We start from the raw sequence: 18,763 nt of genomic DNA on the forward strand, positions 1-18,763 counted from the left end.
CTACCCACATAATTTAGGGAGGTAAACAGTAAAATTATTTCATAGATCAAATCATTTTGCAATGACTTCCAAGAAGACAAATTGTTTCACCAGAGTCTTATGTATTTTCAGGGTTCCTGAAGATAAGTGGACCAGCGAAATCTTGGTAATCTTTTATTTATAGAGAGATTTTAATACTGATAGTGTACATTGCATTGGGATTTGACATGTGTTACTTACATAGTTATTTTATTTCTTTTTTAGGAAAAAATAAAGATACTCCAAGATAAGCAACAGATATAACTATTATGAAATGTAACAGACAATACACAACTCAGAATTACAACCACACGATAAAAATTTCATCAGCCTGGGCTTTGAGATACTTACCAAACTATGTGTTTCAAGAACTAGAGTAAATATCCATTAATTGTTGAAGGGACTTTTAAAGGACATCAGATCTTGCTTAAAGGATTAATTACTTTAAAATATTGTCTGGTTTTTTTTAATGTTTATTTATTTTTGAAAGAGAGAGCGTGACCATCGGGAGAGGCAGAGAGAGGGGTGGGGCAGAGGATCTGAAGCGGGCTCTGGGCTGACAGCAGACAGCCTGATGCGGGGCTCAAACTCACGAACCACGAGATCATGACCTGAGCCGAAGTTGGATGCTTAACTGGCGCCCTGTTTGTTTTGTTTTATTTTTGTTTGTTTGTTTGTTTGTTTGTTTGTTTGTAACAGAGAGGGAGGCAAACCATAAGAGACTCTTAGACTCTTAACTATAGAGAACAAACTGAGGGCTGCTGAAGGGGACGTGGCAGGGGGGCAGATAGGCTAAACGGGTGATGGGCATTAAGGAGGGCACTTGTTCGGATGAGCACTGGGTGTTTGTTATATGCAAGTGATGAATCACTAAATTCTACTCCTGAAGGCAGTACTACACTTTATGTTAACTAACTTGAGTTTAAACAAAATGTTGGAAAGAAAAAAAAACATATGGTCAAATTGCATTTTGAAATGTGCATTACCAAAAAAATTAATAAAAAAAAAACAAGTACTGCTTTACTCAGTCTCAAAATGACTGATAAATATTGTTCTGCCTCTTGTACATTCAATTCTTCGATATCCTTTTATTTAACACTTGCCAATATGATTCAAAACGTAGAAAGAAAGACAAACTGTGGCAGAATTACTTTTCAACAACACAGATCCCAAACTGTACAATCTTTGGACTTCATTGCCCCTAGCCTGCCACACCTCAAAAAAATATCCGACTCGTGAGTAAACCAGAAGTACTAAAGAAGTACTTTCCTTGCTGTCACAATTCCCTAGTCAGAAAAGATGCTTATTTAAATTCCAATATTGGTCCCCTTGCACCAGCTATGAAGCTCAGTGGTTTCCATGAAAGTTCCTTCTGTAGAAGAAGGGATGACTCAGCTGGACGCAAACAGTGTGCAACAGCTACCAATATTATTTTTCTGTCATTCTTAACTCTCTCTCATTCGCAAATGATAGCATCTTGAAACTTTATTAGAAAATGCCATCAACTTAATCATTCCCTCTGTAAGCAGTACACTATGGATTTCTACACCATTTTGATCTAATACTGTTCTAATACAAGATCTTTTATTGACGATACACAAAACTTCGTGTACTAATTTTTGGCTAGGAAAATATGATTACTAAACTTGAGAAAACCCGTTTCAAAAAAACTATTATTCACTGAAATTTACCTTCTCTTTCTGCTACTTCTTTTACCTCACATGCAGAAAAATGATGGCCAAAAGACTTTAAAAGAGAGGATAAGAGAAAAAAAGATTTTCTAAAGATTATAAGAGAAAAAGAAAAAACAAAAGAATATTCAGGAAAGAAGATAAATGTCCATTCTGAAAGAAGTGCCCAAACTTGGGTGCCTGAGTGGCCCAGTCAGTTAAGTGTCAGGACTCCTGATCTCAGCTCAGGTCATGATCTTACAGTTCATGAGATACAGCCCCATGTGAAGGCTCTGCACTGACAGCATAGACCCTGCTTGGGATTCTCTCTCTCTCTCTCTCTCTCTCTCTCTCTCTCTGCTCTTCCCCCACCTCTCAAATGAGGATTTCACTAAAAATGAGTTCAATTAACCTTATTTTTAATGGATGCTGGTAGTTAAATCAATAACCTAATAAATGCCAATACATTCACAGATAAAAGTAAGGTGATGGTTTCCTAGAAGTTCGCCTGATACACATGACCATGTAACCACAGTGATTCTAGCCAGACTGGAATTTCTGAAAATAAAACTAAAAATATCCACCAGAAAAAATGCATTAATTTTTAAAATTATTATGTAATATTCGCTGCCTAAAAACCCTATTCCACATAAGTCCAGATGACTGTACGTGAGTTTGTCTGTGAAGGTACACTTGAGGGAACGATTTTACAGAATTCTAGATCACAAATGACACTGGAAGGACTTATTTTCCCAAAGTTTCAGAAATGAAGCATAATTGTTCTGTTTAGATTCCAGATCTAAAAATAAATCTCAAAATAAATAAATAAACATTAAGAAAAAAAATGAGTTCATGGATACAGAGATGATAATTGGTGGTTGCCAGCAAGAAGATGAGGGGATTGGCAAAATGGATGAAGGGGGTTAAAAACCACAAATGTCCAGCCATAAAACATATTCAGTCATGGGGGTATAATGTACAGCATGATGACTGCAGTTAATAATATTGCATTGCATATTTGTAAGTTGCTGACAGAAGAGATCTTAAAAGTTCCCATCACCATAAATAAATGTGTAAGTATGTGTGGTGATGTATGTTAACTAAACTTATTGTGGTGATCATTTCACCATATTTACAAATTTTGACTCATTATATATTGCACACCTGAAAATAATATAATGTTTTATGTCAATTATATTTAACATTTTTTAATTTAAAAAGACTGTATTTTATATCTACTTTATCTTGTAAGTATACTATGAAGTTACATTCCTTTAGTTATAGCTAAAGGCTCTTCAGATGGGATAATGAAGCCTCATTATGTTAAGGACCATTTTTAGTGCAGGTGGTTTATTATTTGTTTATATGTTGAAAATTTTAAGGGTATATATTTTAGGTCTTTGTCATTTCTTTGTATTTGACAGCATGTCCAAAGTTGGGTATCTATGTATAATCTGAATATCCCCAACAAATATAAAAAGAGCTTAAATAAAACAGAGTGGGGGCCAGCCTGAGGGCCTTCCTGAGCCATCACTGCATTCAAGAAATGACTATTTTGACATGTGTGGGCTCTGTAAGAATTTTCCTAGCGCTGATAATTTTTCTTTGGTTTCATTTTGCAGCTTATTGAAAATTTTGAAATGTTTACTGTTGCAGAACATCGACCTGAATTTTCTAATGTATGTGGTATTTTGAACATGTTTTTACTATCATAGCTCTTTCTCCCTTTGGGTCTTTCAAGGAAGGCAGGTCTATGATCTGTAATGCTGTGTTATTGCCCGTCAGCTCAATGTGGAGCACAAGTGTGGTGTCTTTCTCTTCCACTATGTACCTTGTCAAGGCTTTAATATTCATAAAAGAATGTTAACATTAGATTAAGATGTGCTGGTCTTTAAAGAATACAGCTCTATACTTGTGGCCACATGGAATAATTGCTCTCCAGATACTCATTGGCAAGTCTAATTTTGAAATATCTGTACCTGAATTCCTATTCAAAGACCTTCTGAGAGACATAATATTTGCGGAGGTTTGATTCAGAAAGGCTAGGTCCTAAAATTTACTTACAGATTAAGGTAATAATCAAAAAGCTATCTCCCTGTTATTGAACTGGCATCATACTGAATTTACTTTCAGATGTTTAATTTTTTTCTTTACTTCCCTGTACTTCAGGTTATATTGAGAGGTGTTATAAGGAATGATTCTCTGAATGAGCACTGTGAGTGTTGTACAGTTACTGTTGAGATGTTCCTTACAGCTCACAGTGGTTCACTGGGCTGATTCACAGTAGAAACGTTGTTCCGCTCTGAGTAACAGGATCAGGGCACTAAGAAATGTAAGTGTCAACTTTATGAGCATGGAATGAATAACTAATCCTGTTTCTCTCTGTGTACTGGCTGCTACAAATATCAGAACTAAATTTTTACCAAGCTCTAGAATTAGTTAGAAACCATGACATAAATTTTATGTTCTAACCTCACCAATGACTGCATCCTACTCTGCTTACCTTATCTTTTGCCTCCAATTTCTCCTATTTACCTTGGTGTACTAACTACTTCTTTATAAGCCTCTTTAAATCCTTTCCGATGTAAAACAGAATGTTTAATAATAAATGGTGTTTGAATGTATTGTCTTTCCATTTTACAAAGGCTTTCTCCAAACAACGACTAAGCCAGAGGCAAGGGGCTAATACTGTCATAGTTTGGGATCTTTGGGAAGCACACACTGAAATGAGATGGAGTTTATAGTGCAGGGTATTTATTAGGAAATGCCTTTGTGATAAATCTCTGGAGAAGGAAGAAGAATGAGATGGGATTGAACAGAGCAAGAATTTCAGCTGTAGAGCTGTTCAACAGCTTCAGCTGTTCTGGAGCCAAAATGGCTCATCAGAGTTATCCTACTTTAGGCTGAAAGGGAAGGGCCTTTATACCCCCTGCATCAATCAGTCCTCAGATATTGGTTGCTTTAGGACAAGTCTGACTTTGGGTAAAGTGGCTTTCTATAGCTGAGGTGATCCCTGAACGGTCTGATCATTAAATGCTATAAAAGCAAACCCAGCAGCTAGAAAAGCAAACCCATCCCTGAAAAGGGAAGTGTGCCACCCCATCTATCACAAATACTCCAGGTAAGCCAGATAAGCTGAGGAAATCAGAATACCCTGGAAAGTTAAATACCCTCAAGAAGGTATTTTGGCCATAGAATTATGTGCTAGTCAAATAATCTATTCTACCTAGAGAAAATCTAGAGTATATTTCCCTGAAAGGGCACAGGTGGAGGGAGAAACATTTCACACCTATATAGTGTGTGTGTGTGTGTGTGTGTGTGTGTGTGTGTGCGCGCGCGCACGCATGCGCTTAAAGGGGCTTAAAACAATATACATTTATTATCTCAGTTTCTGTCCAGGTATGTCCTAGCAGGATCCTCTGCCCACAGTCCTATAGGCTATAATCAATGTATGGTCAGGGCTTATTATTTTGTGCATATGTGTTTAATATACAGTAGGTATGAGTGTCTATTTTGTGATACACACAACCTAGACTTTAGACTTGGACTCGAAGTAGAAGCCATCTCTATCATATACTCAAGTGTGCAGCATTTACATTTCATGATTCCTATCATTACAGGATTGTACTAGGGAACTCAAGCTTCACAGCAAGTCTTCCAGCCTTGTACACTTTTACACTCATGAAAAAGAAACATTATGCTTAGTAAATTCTTTATCACATGATTTGAAACACTGGACATTTAGGTAGCTTTATCAGTGGTATATTATACATAGGCAATCAAAATTTAATCTTTTTACTGAGTCTATTTCTATGCCCTTGAAGTAAAACTCCAATTCGCCACATTCTTCAAATTTCATGAGTATATACATTGTGCAGCTAAGTTGATGAAAGCAAAACATGGAGATAAACACAACAGACCTGCAGACTATATACTGAAAGGTACTGCTATGCACAACTCAGTTTTCACTGTGTTCAATGCAAGCATGGTACAAGTGGTACGGGATATTTTTCATACCTAAATAATATTTTCCCTTGCAAATCATCAGTGTTTTATTTGTTTGTTTTTTGTTTGGTTGGTTGGTAGACTGGTTCAGGTTTTTTTGTTTTCATTTTTTTGTTGTGTTGGTCATCTTCTTGTTTTTCACTGGTAGGGACCTTAAGATCTTCTGGTTTGAGTCCTCCTCTTTCAAATGTGAAAACTAGAGTTTAGAGAGGCTTGATAATCACCCATTTCATGAAAGAAAACTCAGGATTGGAATCCAGGTTTTCCAACTCCTACTCTAGTGCTTTTTCTCCCCCATTGTTCACTGATATTAACAGCTCTAAGAAATCAATAGCACTGACAAATTTCCCATGCATAATATCTGTGTTGGCAAGATATCCTTTCTATTAGCCCCTTTCTAAAATGATTTTTTTTTAATATCCCTGGAGCACGCAGTTGCAACAATTAAAGATGAGCTTTGTTTTTACTAGCCAATGTGTGTGTTTGACATCAGTGATTAATACAGTCTTCTCTCACTTGCTATGTTTCTTTACCTTGGTGAATAAAGACTTGACAAATTGTTAGGCACAGAGCATATACTTCAAAACTATTGAGATATACCTGAGTAGCAGACAACCTAAGAAATATAAAGACTGAAGAGAGGGGCACATCAGCTTATTCTCATTCATCAAGAGAAAATGTAGCTTAAGTGGGGTTGACTTTTTGTGACATTTATTTAGTTCTTGAATTGACTGACAAGCCTATTAATGTATTCCCTGAACTTTATTAATGTAATTGGAAAACTGCCCACATGTCAATCAACTTCTAATAAGTAATTATGTTCATAAATACTGTAAAATTATTAGCTTTTAATTTGACCCAAACACATACTCTCAAAACTGTAACATGAATTTTATTTTTCTAGAAGAACAAAATACTCTAATAAAGCATTGAATATTGGCATTCCCACAATGCACTTCCTAAAATGGAATTTAAAAGTTCACCATTATCAAATGGCCAACAAAAAAGAATGCAATAGTAAGGCATGTAACAGTTTAAAAAAATCTGTATGATGTGAAACAGTCTATGTAGCATAAAGTTATGAAGCAATCCTATGAAAATTAAACATGTGCCTGGGCACAGCTCATATAGCCATAGTCTGGCTTAAAAATACAGTGCTACTATGGAACAAGAGAGAATGGAAAAAAAGAAAGAGGGATATGTTTAAATACATCACTTAAACCTATTAAGAACCAAAATGACTACATCTCCAGTGACTCAAATCTATTATTACCCAAGTATACTTTTTTCTCATGTAATAAAAATCTTTTGCAGTCCTTGAGGTAGAAATTTAAGTCAAAGGGCACAGAAATAAACAAGAGAACAAGATTGGGCTTAGATAACAGTAGAAATGTGTTTTTGACTTGTAATCCCATGCTGGTTTCTGAAGCTGGACCAATTCCTGCCCTCTAGCATCTCTGGATAATCTCTGAATAAAGATAGACTTTGGTGTAAACTTTATTCTATTCTCATATGATTTTAAATAAAGAACATCGCCACCGCGTGCAATGTTCTGTAATAAGAAAAACCATTGAGGAAATTTACAGACTTGTTTGCCTTATATTTGCCTCCTGAAAGTTAATTATTTAACTAATACGTTTAACCTTTATCACAAATTTAAAATACTTACTAATAATTGAAGTTGTATTTGAATTCAGGTTTACTTCTTTATATGAGGAAATAAAGTTCCAGATGTAAGTTAATAAAGTTCCAGATATAAGCCATGTACCTAAATTAATAGTTACAGTTGAATATTTGAAGGATAAACGGAGAGATAACACAACTAACTTGCTCACTCAGCTTTCCTATTAGGAATAAAACATGCACTCACTGGCACCACATTATCATATAATTTGTTATTAATTTTACTTAGAAATGCTGCAATGTCATTTTGAGATCCACAGCCTAATATTTCTATGCAACAAACACATGATTAATCTGTAAAGCACAAGGAAATAATGTAAAAGGGCAAGAATATACATTTTCTATTCTACTAGCATTATAATTGCATTTTTCTTGAAAAGTATTTATATTGGGGATAAATATGCTCTTACATTTTAGTATGCAGGAAAAATAAAATAGCTTGATGATTCAGTTTGTATTTGGAGACTGCAAGTTAGCTAGAATGATTTATGATCTTCTGAGAGTAAATCAAAGTATAAAGCATTGTGTACCATGTTTTTTCAATAATTCTATATTTAAATAAAGTAATTCTAGAAGTCTGTTTCTTTCCATTGTGACTTGAATTAATGTAGGCAGAATTTGGATTGAGACAGAGTGTTAGCAGTCTGGAGGATTAATTTTAAAGAGTTACTATATATGTGTGTGCATATATATATATATATATATATATATATAGTTTTTTTAAAGTTCTAATATTTTAATGTATCCATCATGAGTTATCAAAGATTAAGTTTAATGTATCAATCATGGGTTCTCAAAGATTTATTGACGAGGTGACTCAAAGGAAGATACTGAGTGAATCATACACAAAAAAATCATAATGTGGTGTTAATGGATAATTTTTGATCTTGGCAAGTCGGGATTTGTACATCTATAATAGCCATTACACTTAATGGAATCTAGGAAGATAAATCCCTGAAGATAATGACAACATATCTTTCAACAATGTCTGTTACTTCTGAGTCATTCTGATATCTAAATATTGAACCCTGTTTTAAGTACAGTCCTTCACAATATAGCAGTTACAGAAATGCGTACCTTGTACAGTTAGATGCACCTGCATTGTCCTTGGTGTATGTTGAGTCTGAACAGAACACGTGTACGGGCCATCGTCTGTCACATCTACATTCTGTATCTGGAGGCTGTAGTCTCTTTTATTCAATGTCGAAATTGAAACTCGAGGATCCACTGACCACTTATCACCTCCCGCAAAAATAATACTTGACCGGTTCAGCCAGGCACCCTTTGAAGCTCCATCTTCCAAATAACACCTACAAATTACCAGAGACAGAACACTATTAATCAAAATGAAAATGAAAGACAACGTTATCTTTGCTCCGAATGCATGTCCGTATGCTGAATTATAGTGCTGCATCAAATGCAAATATCAGACAGTAATGCAGAAGATACGAACATATGAATACACTGGTACATCTTCCATTCCCAATGTAAACGTGAAACAATACCTGCATACGGTTTTCTTTTGTTTTAAATGTGTGTGTGTGTGTGTGTGTGTGTGTGTGTGTGTGTGATGACATGCACATGTTTTAACTTGAAGCCAGTCAAAATCCTTTTTCATTCTCTCTGGATGATGAGTAAACTTAAATTAAGTTAAAATAGTTCAAGTAATAATTTTCAACATTGAAACATTTTTTTTCTTTGAAATTATAAGAAGTAGAAAAAAAGGTCCATGAGTTGGCCTGTTTTAACCAAATCCAATTCGAATATAATGCACTAGATACTAGAGAGAAAGCATAGAATAGTACCATATCATGTCAATTTTTTAAATTATGCATTTGCAGAGTGGTAAGCTTGTATTCTGAAACTATAAACTGCATTTTACTGATAATATTGCTCTTATAATTAAATGAGACAAGGCTTATATGGTATGTTTAGTAGCAAATTCTTGCTGTCTTTTCAATAAACTGACCATACATAGTCTTTCTAGGAAGCATTAATTTGTCCAAGAAACATTTACAAAGCATCTACCATTTAGGGATTTACACATGATATTACCCTTGCTCTCTAAAACTTTTAGTCTGGTAAGGAAGCTAATCAAGCAAATCAATCAATACTATATACAGAAAGAATATTTTATTAAATCAGGCACAAGTTACAAAAGAGTTACTTGACTCAGAAGGGGTATTGGGGGTATAGAGAAATGCTTTATGGAACAGGAAATGCCTGGAATAAAGGGTAAGGAACAGGAGACATGACATTTAGACAGAGGTCATATGTGGGTAACACCAGAGGAAGGTGAGAGAAAGTTATACATTTCAAGGAAGTACAAATACGCATGGGATATAGGGTAGGAGGGGTGAGAGATGAAATTGGAAAGGTAGACTAGAGCCAGATGATGATAGCAAGCCTGATGACAATTAGTGGATTTTCAGGCCAATTTTGATGCCATTTATTCAAAGTTGTATTCTACAACAAGATTCAAAAATAAAGCTTTGTATCTAATAGAAGTCAGACATCATGATTTACAACAGAAGGAAGCTGTGGTCATATATCAGTGAATTTGCTGAGGCCTGGAATTCTATGTTTCATCTTGAAAACGTTCTGATACAAATTAAACACTAGTTCTCTTAAATGAGTACAAAGCACAGCCACAGAATGAAAATACACATACATCGAAATAGTTTGACAGCATTTCTACAGAACACCTTGGGGGATTGAACACAGTGTTTGAGATTGCTACAAAATTGCAAGCTGAATGCAACAGGGTAGGCTGCTGCCAACTGTATAAAACTAATCAGTGGGTGAAAAAATAAGGAACAAGGTACACTGCAGAATCTAATTTGCAGGCAGTTTCACCATTTACAGAATCCAAACTAGTAAAGTCATAAAGGTCATTATTAATTGAAAAGCTTTTCCTTATGTAATTAATGAAGAAAATAAAACTCACCTTAATGACATAATTAAACAATTACGGTATATTGTCATTCTTAAGGATATGTAGAAAAAGGTAGAGGGGACATATTTCCCATTTCAAAAGATCACGTGTCTACATGTATTGGGTAGAACTGAATTACCACTACTAGGACTGTGATCATTACAATGCTTGTATTTAATATATGGGCTCATCAAGTGTTGATTGTGTGACCTCTGTATCCATGGCCTTCACACATTATCCTGTCTGGTGCTCATTACATACCCTGTGGGGTATGGATTGCTATGTCCAATTCATCACTAAAAGATAAATTCAATGTTTAGGTTAAATGACTTGCCCAAGCCACACTATTAGCAGGTGACAAAGTAGAATTCATAATCAAGTCTTATATTTCTATATTCAATGTCCTTTCCTCCTTAATGTAGATCAAAGACTTTTAAAATAGGTTTCAGAAATGGAAAGATGATCAGAATGTTGTAGAAATTACTGCAAGTAATTTCTTATTTACTAAATGTGATCAACTGCTTAACCTGTCCTATTCTAAAGGAAGCAGAAAATTAATTATTAATGGGTATTTTACCATGAAAGTCTGATTTAGAATACTCTGCCCGGCATTTTCCTTTTCCTTGAGGCAGGAACAGCTTTACTTTTATTTGGGGAGGTATCTGGAAGACCACAGAGATTAACTGGCCTTTAGATACTAAAACTTTCATAGACCAAATCTGGGTTATAACTCCTGGTCTTAGCATAAGCACTACTCCTCTGCTCTGGCATATCAGGGATCATCAAAGAACAGAATTCAACGTCTACACTGTGAAAAATGAAAAAGGAGCTTTTTATGTCTCCTTGCCTGGGTAACTATATTTTATAATTGTTATTGGTCCCAACCCAAAGCTTTTCAAGACATACATTAGGAAAACCCTTGAATGACACACACACACGCACACACACACAAAAACCAAAACAAAACAAAAATTTGGTATTAATTCCTTGGATTTCTGTGGAAATATTCTCAAATTACACTATTTAGCTAAAATTTAAATTACTAAAATTACCATAAGTGGAATTCTACAAATTGGGAAAGCAAGACCTAGGAATGGCATTCTATTTCATAAAATCATAAGATATTTATATAAAATATGTATAGTTTTAAGGTGAACTAGGAGATAATTATATCAAATATATGAAATTGGTCAAACACACACGTTTCCTTAAGAATTAGGACTGTGGGGGCGCCTGGGTGGCGCAGTCGGTTGAGCGTCCGACTTCAACCAGGTCACGATCTCGTGGTCCGTGAGTTCGAGCCCCGCGTCAGGCTCTGGGCTGATGGCTCAGAGCCTGGAGCCTGTTTCCGATTCTGTGTCTCCCTCTCTCTCTGCCCCTCCCCGTTCATGCTCTGTCTCTCTCTGTCCCAAAAATAAATAAAAGTTGAAAAAAAAATAAAAAAAAAAAAAAAAGAATTAGGACTGTGTATTCTTCCTTTTTAACATATCTTTGTTCTTCACACCCACTCTAGTTTTGTTTTGTTTTGTTTTTTTGTTTTCCTTTACAATAGAAGGAGATGCTGCCTGACATGTGCACACTGTATTAGGAAGAATTCTGAAAGGAAAGAAGATATTCCGGGTGCGGCAGAGTGGGGAAGGTATGTAAGGAGGGGTTAAAGAAGGATGAGAAGTGATGATAATTTAGTTTTGCACTCCTTGGACACCAAAAAACATTTTCTGTGTTAAGAATTCTAATGTCTAAAAATATAAACATGTTGGAATCCTGACCTGTACAAAATTTGAAACTTAGGTAGGATGATAAAGTATACTCATGAATAGCCATCATGCAGAATAGTAAATGAAGATATAATAATTAAATTGTTGTAATTGGATTATTACAATTGCCCAAGCATCTCTGGTTTCTACCCTTGACTCCTCTAGCATGGTGTATTCTTTGTACAGTAAACAAAAATGAACTTTTTAGAGTTTAAATGAGATCATCCATACCCCTTCCTATTTCATTCATATGAAAATTATAATCCTGACAGTGGTCATGGATCTTATGGAGTCTTGTCCCTTGATGCCTTCCTGACCTTACCAGCTGCCACTCTTCTCCAGGTTACTCTGTTCTAGACTGTGGTCCTCTAGCTGGGCTTCCAACAAGCCATGCATGCTATTGCCTCAGGAAGTTTGCATTTGCTGTTCTGTCTAGAACTCTCTTCCCCCAGATATCTGCATAACTTATTCCTATCTTCCTTAGGCCTTTACTCAAGTTCCTATTAAATAGAAAAATTAGGGGTGCCTGGGTGGCTCAGTTGGTTAAGCATCTGACTCTTAATTTCACTCCAGGTCATGATCTCAACGGTTTTTGGGACTGAGTCCCACTCGGTGCAGAGCCTGCCTAGGATTCTCTCTCTTCCCCTCTCTGCCCCTCTCCCTACTCTCAAAAATAAATTAATTTAAAACATAGCAAAAGTAACACCACTATTCCCAACACTCTCAAGAAAAGCATTATCTACTCAATTGATGGTTTATTTTCTGTTTCTCCCTGCTAGAAGTAACATCCAGGGCCTTTGTCTGGTCACTTCTATATATTCCAGGGGCCTACATATAATTGAAAATAAATATAAATATTTGTTGAATGGATGAATGAAGGCAAAAATTCAGATACTTTTAGAAGAAGAAATAATAATATGGTAAAGTGTATCAAAATTTCCCAAGTGCAACCTATTTGGGAAAGCAAAGTCATGCCCACATTAAGTTATGATAGCATATAATTAAATGCAAATATATGTGGTACAAACAATAATTGCTATACGATCTATAGGATGACTAAGCAATCTGAGACAATGAGTGGAAACCAACCTCACTGAAGAGAGTTAAGTGGTAGGTCTGGGGCAGAAGAGAACTGGGCTTGGGGCGCCGGGGTGCCTCAGTTGGTTAAGCATCTGACTTCAGCTCGGGTCATGATCTCATGGTTCATGAGTTCCAGCCCCACATTGGGCTCTCTGCTGTTATCACAGAGCCTGTTTCAGATCCTCTGTTTCCTCCTCTCTCTGCCCCTCACCATCTCTCTTTCAAAACTAAGTGACCATTAAAAAAAAAAAAAGTGACCTAGGCTCATAACTACTTGAAATATGAAAGAACTACATTTGACCCTATACTTCAGGAACCACTTTAAATTACTGAATATTCTGCTTAGGATGTACTAGGCACTTAGGCACTTCGAATTATCCTATTTAATTTTCATATAACGCTATAAAAGCCAGATACTAATGTCTTCATTTTAACAATGAAGACACAAAGGTACTGAGAAATTGTGTCTGGAATGAAGCCAGTCCACCTGAACTCAACCATGGTGGTAGACTATGCTATATATTCCTAGAGTTAGATAGCGGCAAGGGTGAGGGCTTCTCCGACTATATGATGAAGAATTAATGTGTGAGGGAGAGGTTGGTGATCATTAATGTGGGTATGGGGCAACAATCCTTGGGTCACAAACTCAAATCTTTTTTCCTCTCTGAACTCCCAACATGGACATTTTTAACAGCTAGTGATCTCAGTGATCTTAGGATCCCTTTGAAGTACAGACAATGAAATAATCTGGATAAAAAATGTTCAATAATGAATGCATCCTTTTCTTAACATATATCCTTTAATTGAGTATAGCATGGCTTTTCTTGAAAGCATTTTTTTTTCCACTTTAAAAATCTGCTAGACTACCTACTTCATTGGGAGATGAGTGAAACATCTCCAAAAATATACTCGTCACCATAAGCTGTGTTAATACCATGCCAAATATCATGACAAACACTTACATTTTCAGTCAATCATCTGGATGTTTTGTAATCATAGTTCCAAACATCTGGTTGCTGGAAGATGTATAGAAAATAACCTGAATATTTAATTTTGTCTCATGGTTGTTAAATATATAAACCTGGGCTTAAGAGTGTTACTGCTTTTCTTTTTTTTTTTTTTTTTATAATTTTTTTTTTTCCAACGTTTATTTATTTTTGGAACAGAGAGAGACAGAGCATGAACGGGGGAGGGGCAGAGAGAGAGGGAGACACAGAATCGGAAACAGGCTCCAGGCTCCGAGCCATCAGCCCAGAGCCTGACGCGGGGCTCGAACTCACGGACTGCGAGATCGTGACCTGGCTGAAGTCGGACGCTTAACCGACTGCGCCACCCAGGCGCCCCAAGAGTGTTACTGCTTTTCTAATAAGGATGGCATTGCTGTCCCTGAACTCTTTTAAGGAGCTCATTTATAAATGATATCACTATATACTACTGGGCAGGTCCTAATCTGGGGGTATAGAGTCCCGTTTGGTGAGCTGCTAGTTGATCAAAATGATGTTGGAATGATTCAAATAGACACTGTATGTGACGTTACCTCCTGTGATGATTAAATCTGAAACGTGGCTATATCAGAAAGTTCGGTGGAAATTAGCATATTTAGGTTATTTATTATTTTTTAAAGTTCTGGTAAGAAAAAAAAAGCCTCTGGCTGCTGAGGATTGATTTTTCTCTTCCATATCTCTAATTCCCTGTAACACATTCCAAAATCATAAGCCTTAGCACCATTACCAGGACCCCACACAGCAGGATGTATTCAGCTCTATGGAAAGAGACCAGCTTTTCTCAAGACATGTTGATTAATGAAAGCGCCTATTAAAGGTACTGACTAATAAAAGGAGAAAAGTGCTCCTTCTCTTGGATTCAAAACTAAACCATGTGAAAATGATATTCCTGTGAAGGAGCTGGCCAGCTTACCTTCACAGCTGTCTTTTCATTGTATCACAAAGTTCTAAATTTGACAGAAGAGCTTTCAAAAGCATACAGAAAAAAATCAAAAATTCACAACCCCATACAATCACCATTCTAATTTCTCATACAAAGAGAGTTTTGATGTCCTGGCTTCCAGGCCGAAATGAAGTAAGAGAAGTAAGAGATTAAACAGAACAAATTGTATCCCCTCTCCCACTTGCCTTTGTTTTTAAGACACTCCCTTCCTAATGTCTTTCATGACAACACTCTGTAAAATATCATAGATATGAATGTGGATAGACATATATGTATATATATGTACATAATATGTAAATTATATAAAATATTTGTTAGACATTATAGCATATAATATATGAATATATAACATATATGATATAGCATACTACATATGCTATAGGTTGATTTAATATTTCTAGTTCTTCTTCACTACTACTATGGTGGAAAACACTCTGGGCAGAAACAAATATTATCTTTCTATTTTGGCATATGCAGGATATGTGAGACTTTCTCAAAGTAAATCCACAAAATTGGCAATTTGTCCAATTAGTTTTAGTTGTTTACTGAAGTACCCACACCTCCAGATGACGGGAATTATGCTTTGAGTATTTTTAAGAGATATGTAAGTGAAAATGCACTTCTGCAGGTAATGGTTCATAATGTTGCATGTTACCTATAATAGTATATTAATATTACTACCTGCCAGATACTGTTGTAAGACCACTGCATACATTCCTGCACAACAATCCTTTAAAATATATAGCTACTGTCAAGTACTATCATAATGCCCAATTTACAAAGGAGAAAGTAAGGGCTAGAGAGAGGGTAAGTAACTCACAGATGACCTGCTTACTGAAATTTGTAATGAATGGAAATAACTATGAAATAAGTGCATTAAATCTTCCACATTACCTCAGTAATATTTATATTACTATGATTAATTACACATGTACATTTATTTTTAGAATGGAAATTATGTCGTTTGGGACATATTTTACTTATAGTAACAAAAGAGTAAAACAAAATACCAAATAACGTTGATTTCTTATTTTGCAAGAGAAATAAGTCTCTTTCCCATAAATTTTGTTCTAGCACTTCCTTGCAATAATAAAGCTATATTAAAAATATCTTAGATAAGAGGTTGAAAGATAGAGGTTGAAAGATAGAGATTATCAGCTACTATCTAGTTATAAGACCAAATTCCCAAACAACTTATATACTTTTAATATTGTAAAACAGAGGGAGGGAAACCTAAAAATAATAAAGCTTTTTAAATGCTTCTTGATTTTTTCATACAAAACTATACCTAATTCCTAAAAGATGGGAACTTTAGTATGATCAAGTGAGAGTGTAAACCCATACCTTCTAGTCTTATTTTAATGCACTATTTAAAGTATTTAAGACTATATTTAATAACACATTTTAATCCAACATTTTCAATGGCTAAAAATCATTACAAGTTGGATTTGGATTAATCACTAAATTCTAAACATTAACATCAATGTTTTTAACTTATAATTAAACCATGCTTTTCTATAATGCTACTTTATCTTATTCTTTCCATTGACTTACTTAAATCAAGCTTCCATATAAGCATACATGTCTGTGTTTAGAAGGGTCACTGCTAAGAAATATTTACATTTTTAATTCTTTAAGACTTTATCTGTAAATGATTCAACATATACATTCACATTTATTACATAAAATAAGTATGGACAGAGTGAAAAGAGCCTGTACATTATGACTGAAGAAAATAGTAAAGTCGTTACTGAGGTCTAACTATCATCTTCTGCTTATAATAATAATAATAATAATAATAATAATAATAATAATAAATTCTATTTGCTGAATGATGACTATGGGTTAAGAAGTATAGGAAATGTTTTAATATATGATCTCACTTAACACTAACAAAAGCATTTTGATGAGAGGGAGGTAATTAAGAATGGTGCATGCATGAATGCAGGATTGATGAATTAAACAGGGAATGTAACGAGAAGAGGTGCTACATATTTGAAAAGTTAGTTTAGGACTAGGTTTGCTCAAAAGGCTTTACTCATGAATCAAATTGGAAATTGCTTTGTCTTTTCTACTTTTTAGTTTTTGAATTCAACTAAACCAGCTTGCTTTCTCCCACATGGACTTGAATGTGAGATATATGGATCTGGAAGGACTTCAAATTTTCTGTTAACTGGCAGGTGCTCTGAACCGCTGTGTGGAGAATTTGTCTGCAGTACTGTCTCCCCAGCAGCTGCTTCCTGGAGAAGTTGGACTTTCACCTCAGGAGCTATAAAGGGAATGAACACTACATTCAGAATGCATGCAGGGGAGGTTTAAAATAGCAGTATCAGAGAGGGAGAATGCAATCAGGCCCAGGAAAGTGACTGAGAGAAAGCTCTAGGGTCTAGGCAAACCTCTCTATTACATCCTTTTTGGGATGGAGCCAAGTATAGACACCTCATTCTCAAAACAAGGGGAAAAATAAAATGGAATTCTGTACTAAAAGCAATATCAGCAACTCCACCTCCTTCCATCAAACATCTTTCTGTTTAAGTCATTTAGAAAGTATTCTATTTGCACATAAATACAGATGATGAAGTAAGAAATATACCACCAAATGGATAAACAGAAAAGTTCTATACTCCTCTTTTGTTAAAGTAATTAGTAGATACTTTTTTATAGCATTAATGAATATTCAAATTTAGAAAACAATAAGAATTATAAAAGTTATTCTTTCTCCTCCTCTCTGCTTATGTTGATCTTTAAACATTCTGCTGGTCACTGTTGGATTGTTCTTCTTGAATTTTTTTCTAGTAAAAATATTCTGAGCACAAATTTTATTTTATGAATAAAGAATGGCTACATAGCACAATTAATTAAAGCCAGACTTGCAATCATTAACTAAAGTAGCCATTAATCCATATTTATCTGTCTTCTCTTGAGCAAATTGACTAAACCATATTTCAGTATGAGCTATGCCTTAAAATATAAATTAGGAAATGTGCCCCTGAGGAAAAAAAAATGTACTTTTTTTTCCATCTGCTTCCTGCAAACAAATTTAAACTAATTATATTTCCTCAAAAGATGTTAAAAGTTAAAAAGTAGTCTCAAGTTTCAGTCTTTGCTAGATCACACAGACAAATTATTTGTCTTTGAGAGGCAGCACAGTGATTAATTATACTTTATGTTGGAGTTCAAATGCCAGCTTTCTTGGGTACTAGCTGTGGAATCTGGAGAAAATTAATTTACCTCAATTTTCTCACCTGTAAAAGGGGGTTAGTAAAATTATTGATCTGACAAGATTGTTATGAGGATCATATTAGTTTGTTTAAGGTGTTCAAGATGGAGACCATTATGTGGTAAGCGTGTAAATCAGGGTAACTATTACTAACCTACCTTCCTATGGTTAACTTTGTTTAAGAATAAAACAAACTACCGTCAGCATCACCACCAACAAAAACCCTGTGATACCAAACCTAAGTGGAAGAAAGAAAAAAGAAGCATTTGTAGAGCCTGGCTTGATACATCAAAACATTATTTATCTACATAGTCATAGCAAAGGGCTGGATCACAAGAAATAATTTTATAGATAAATGAGACATATTTTTTTTTTCAACATTTATTTATTTTTGGGACAGAGACAGAGCATGAACGGGGGAGGGGCAGAGAGAGAGGGAGACACAGAA

The 18,763-nt window shown here is 35.2% G+C and overlaps 1 protein-coding gene across 3 annotated transcripts in view; it reads right to left on the minus strand.

Annotated features, from left to right (window-relative positions):
* The window catches only part of NEGR1 (neuronal growth regulator 1), an 865,642-nt gene that overhangs the window by 479,311 nt on the left and 367,568 nt on the right, over positions 1-18,763 (minus strand). For all 3 annotated transcript variants that reach the window (XM_040470638.1, XM_040470639.1, XM_040470640.1), the window contains exon 2: positions 8,454-8,686. In XM_040470638.1, coding sequence (XP_040326572.1) covers positions 8,454-8,686 — 233 coding nt within the window. The remainder of the gene's footprint in view (positions 1-8,453; positions 8,687-18,763) is intronic.

This window comes from Herpailurus yagouaroundi, unplaced genomic scaffold, assembly GCF_014898765.1.
Source record: "Herpailurus yagouaroundi ecotype Mexico unplaced genomic scaffold, PumYag 77, whole genome shotgun sequence".
In the NCBI taxonomy this organism is placed as follows: Eukaryota; Metazoa; Chordata; class Mammalia; order Carnivora; family Felidae; genus Herpailurus; species Herpailurus yagouaroundi.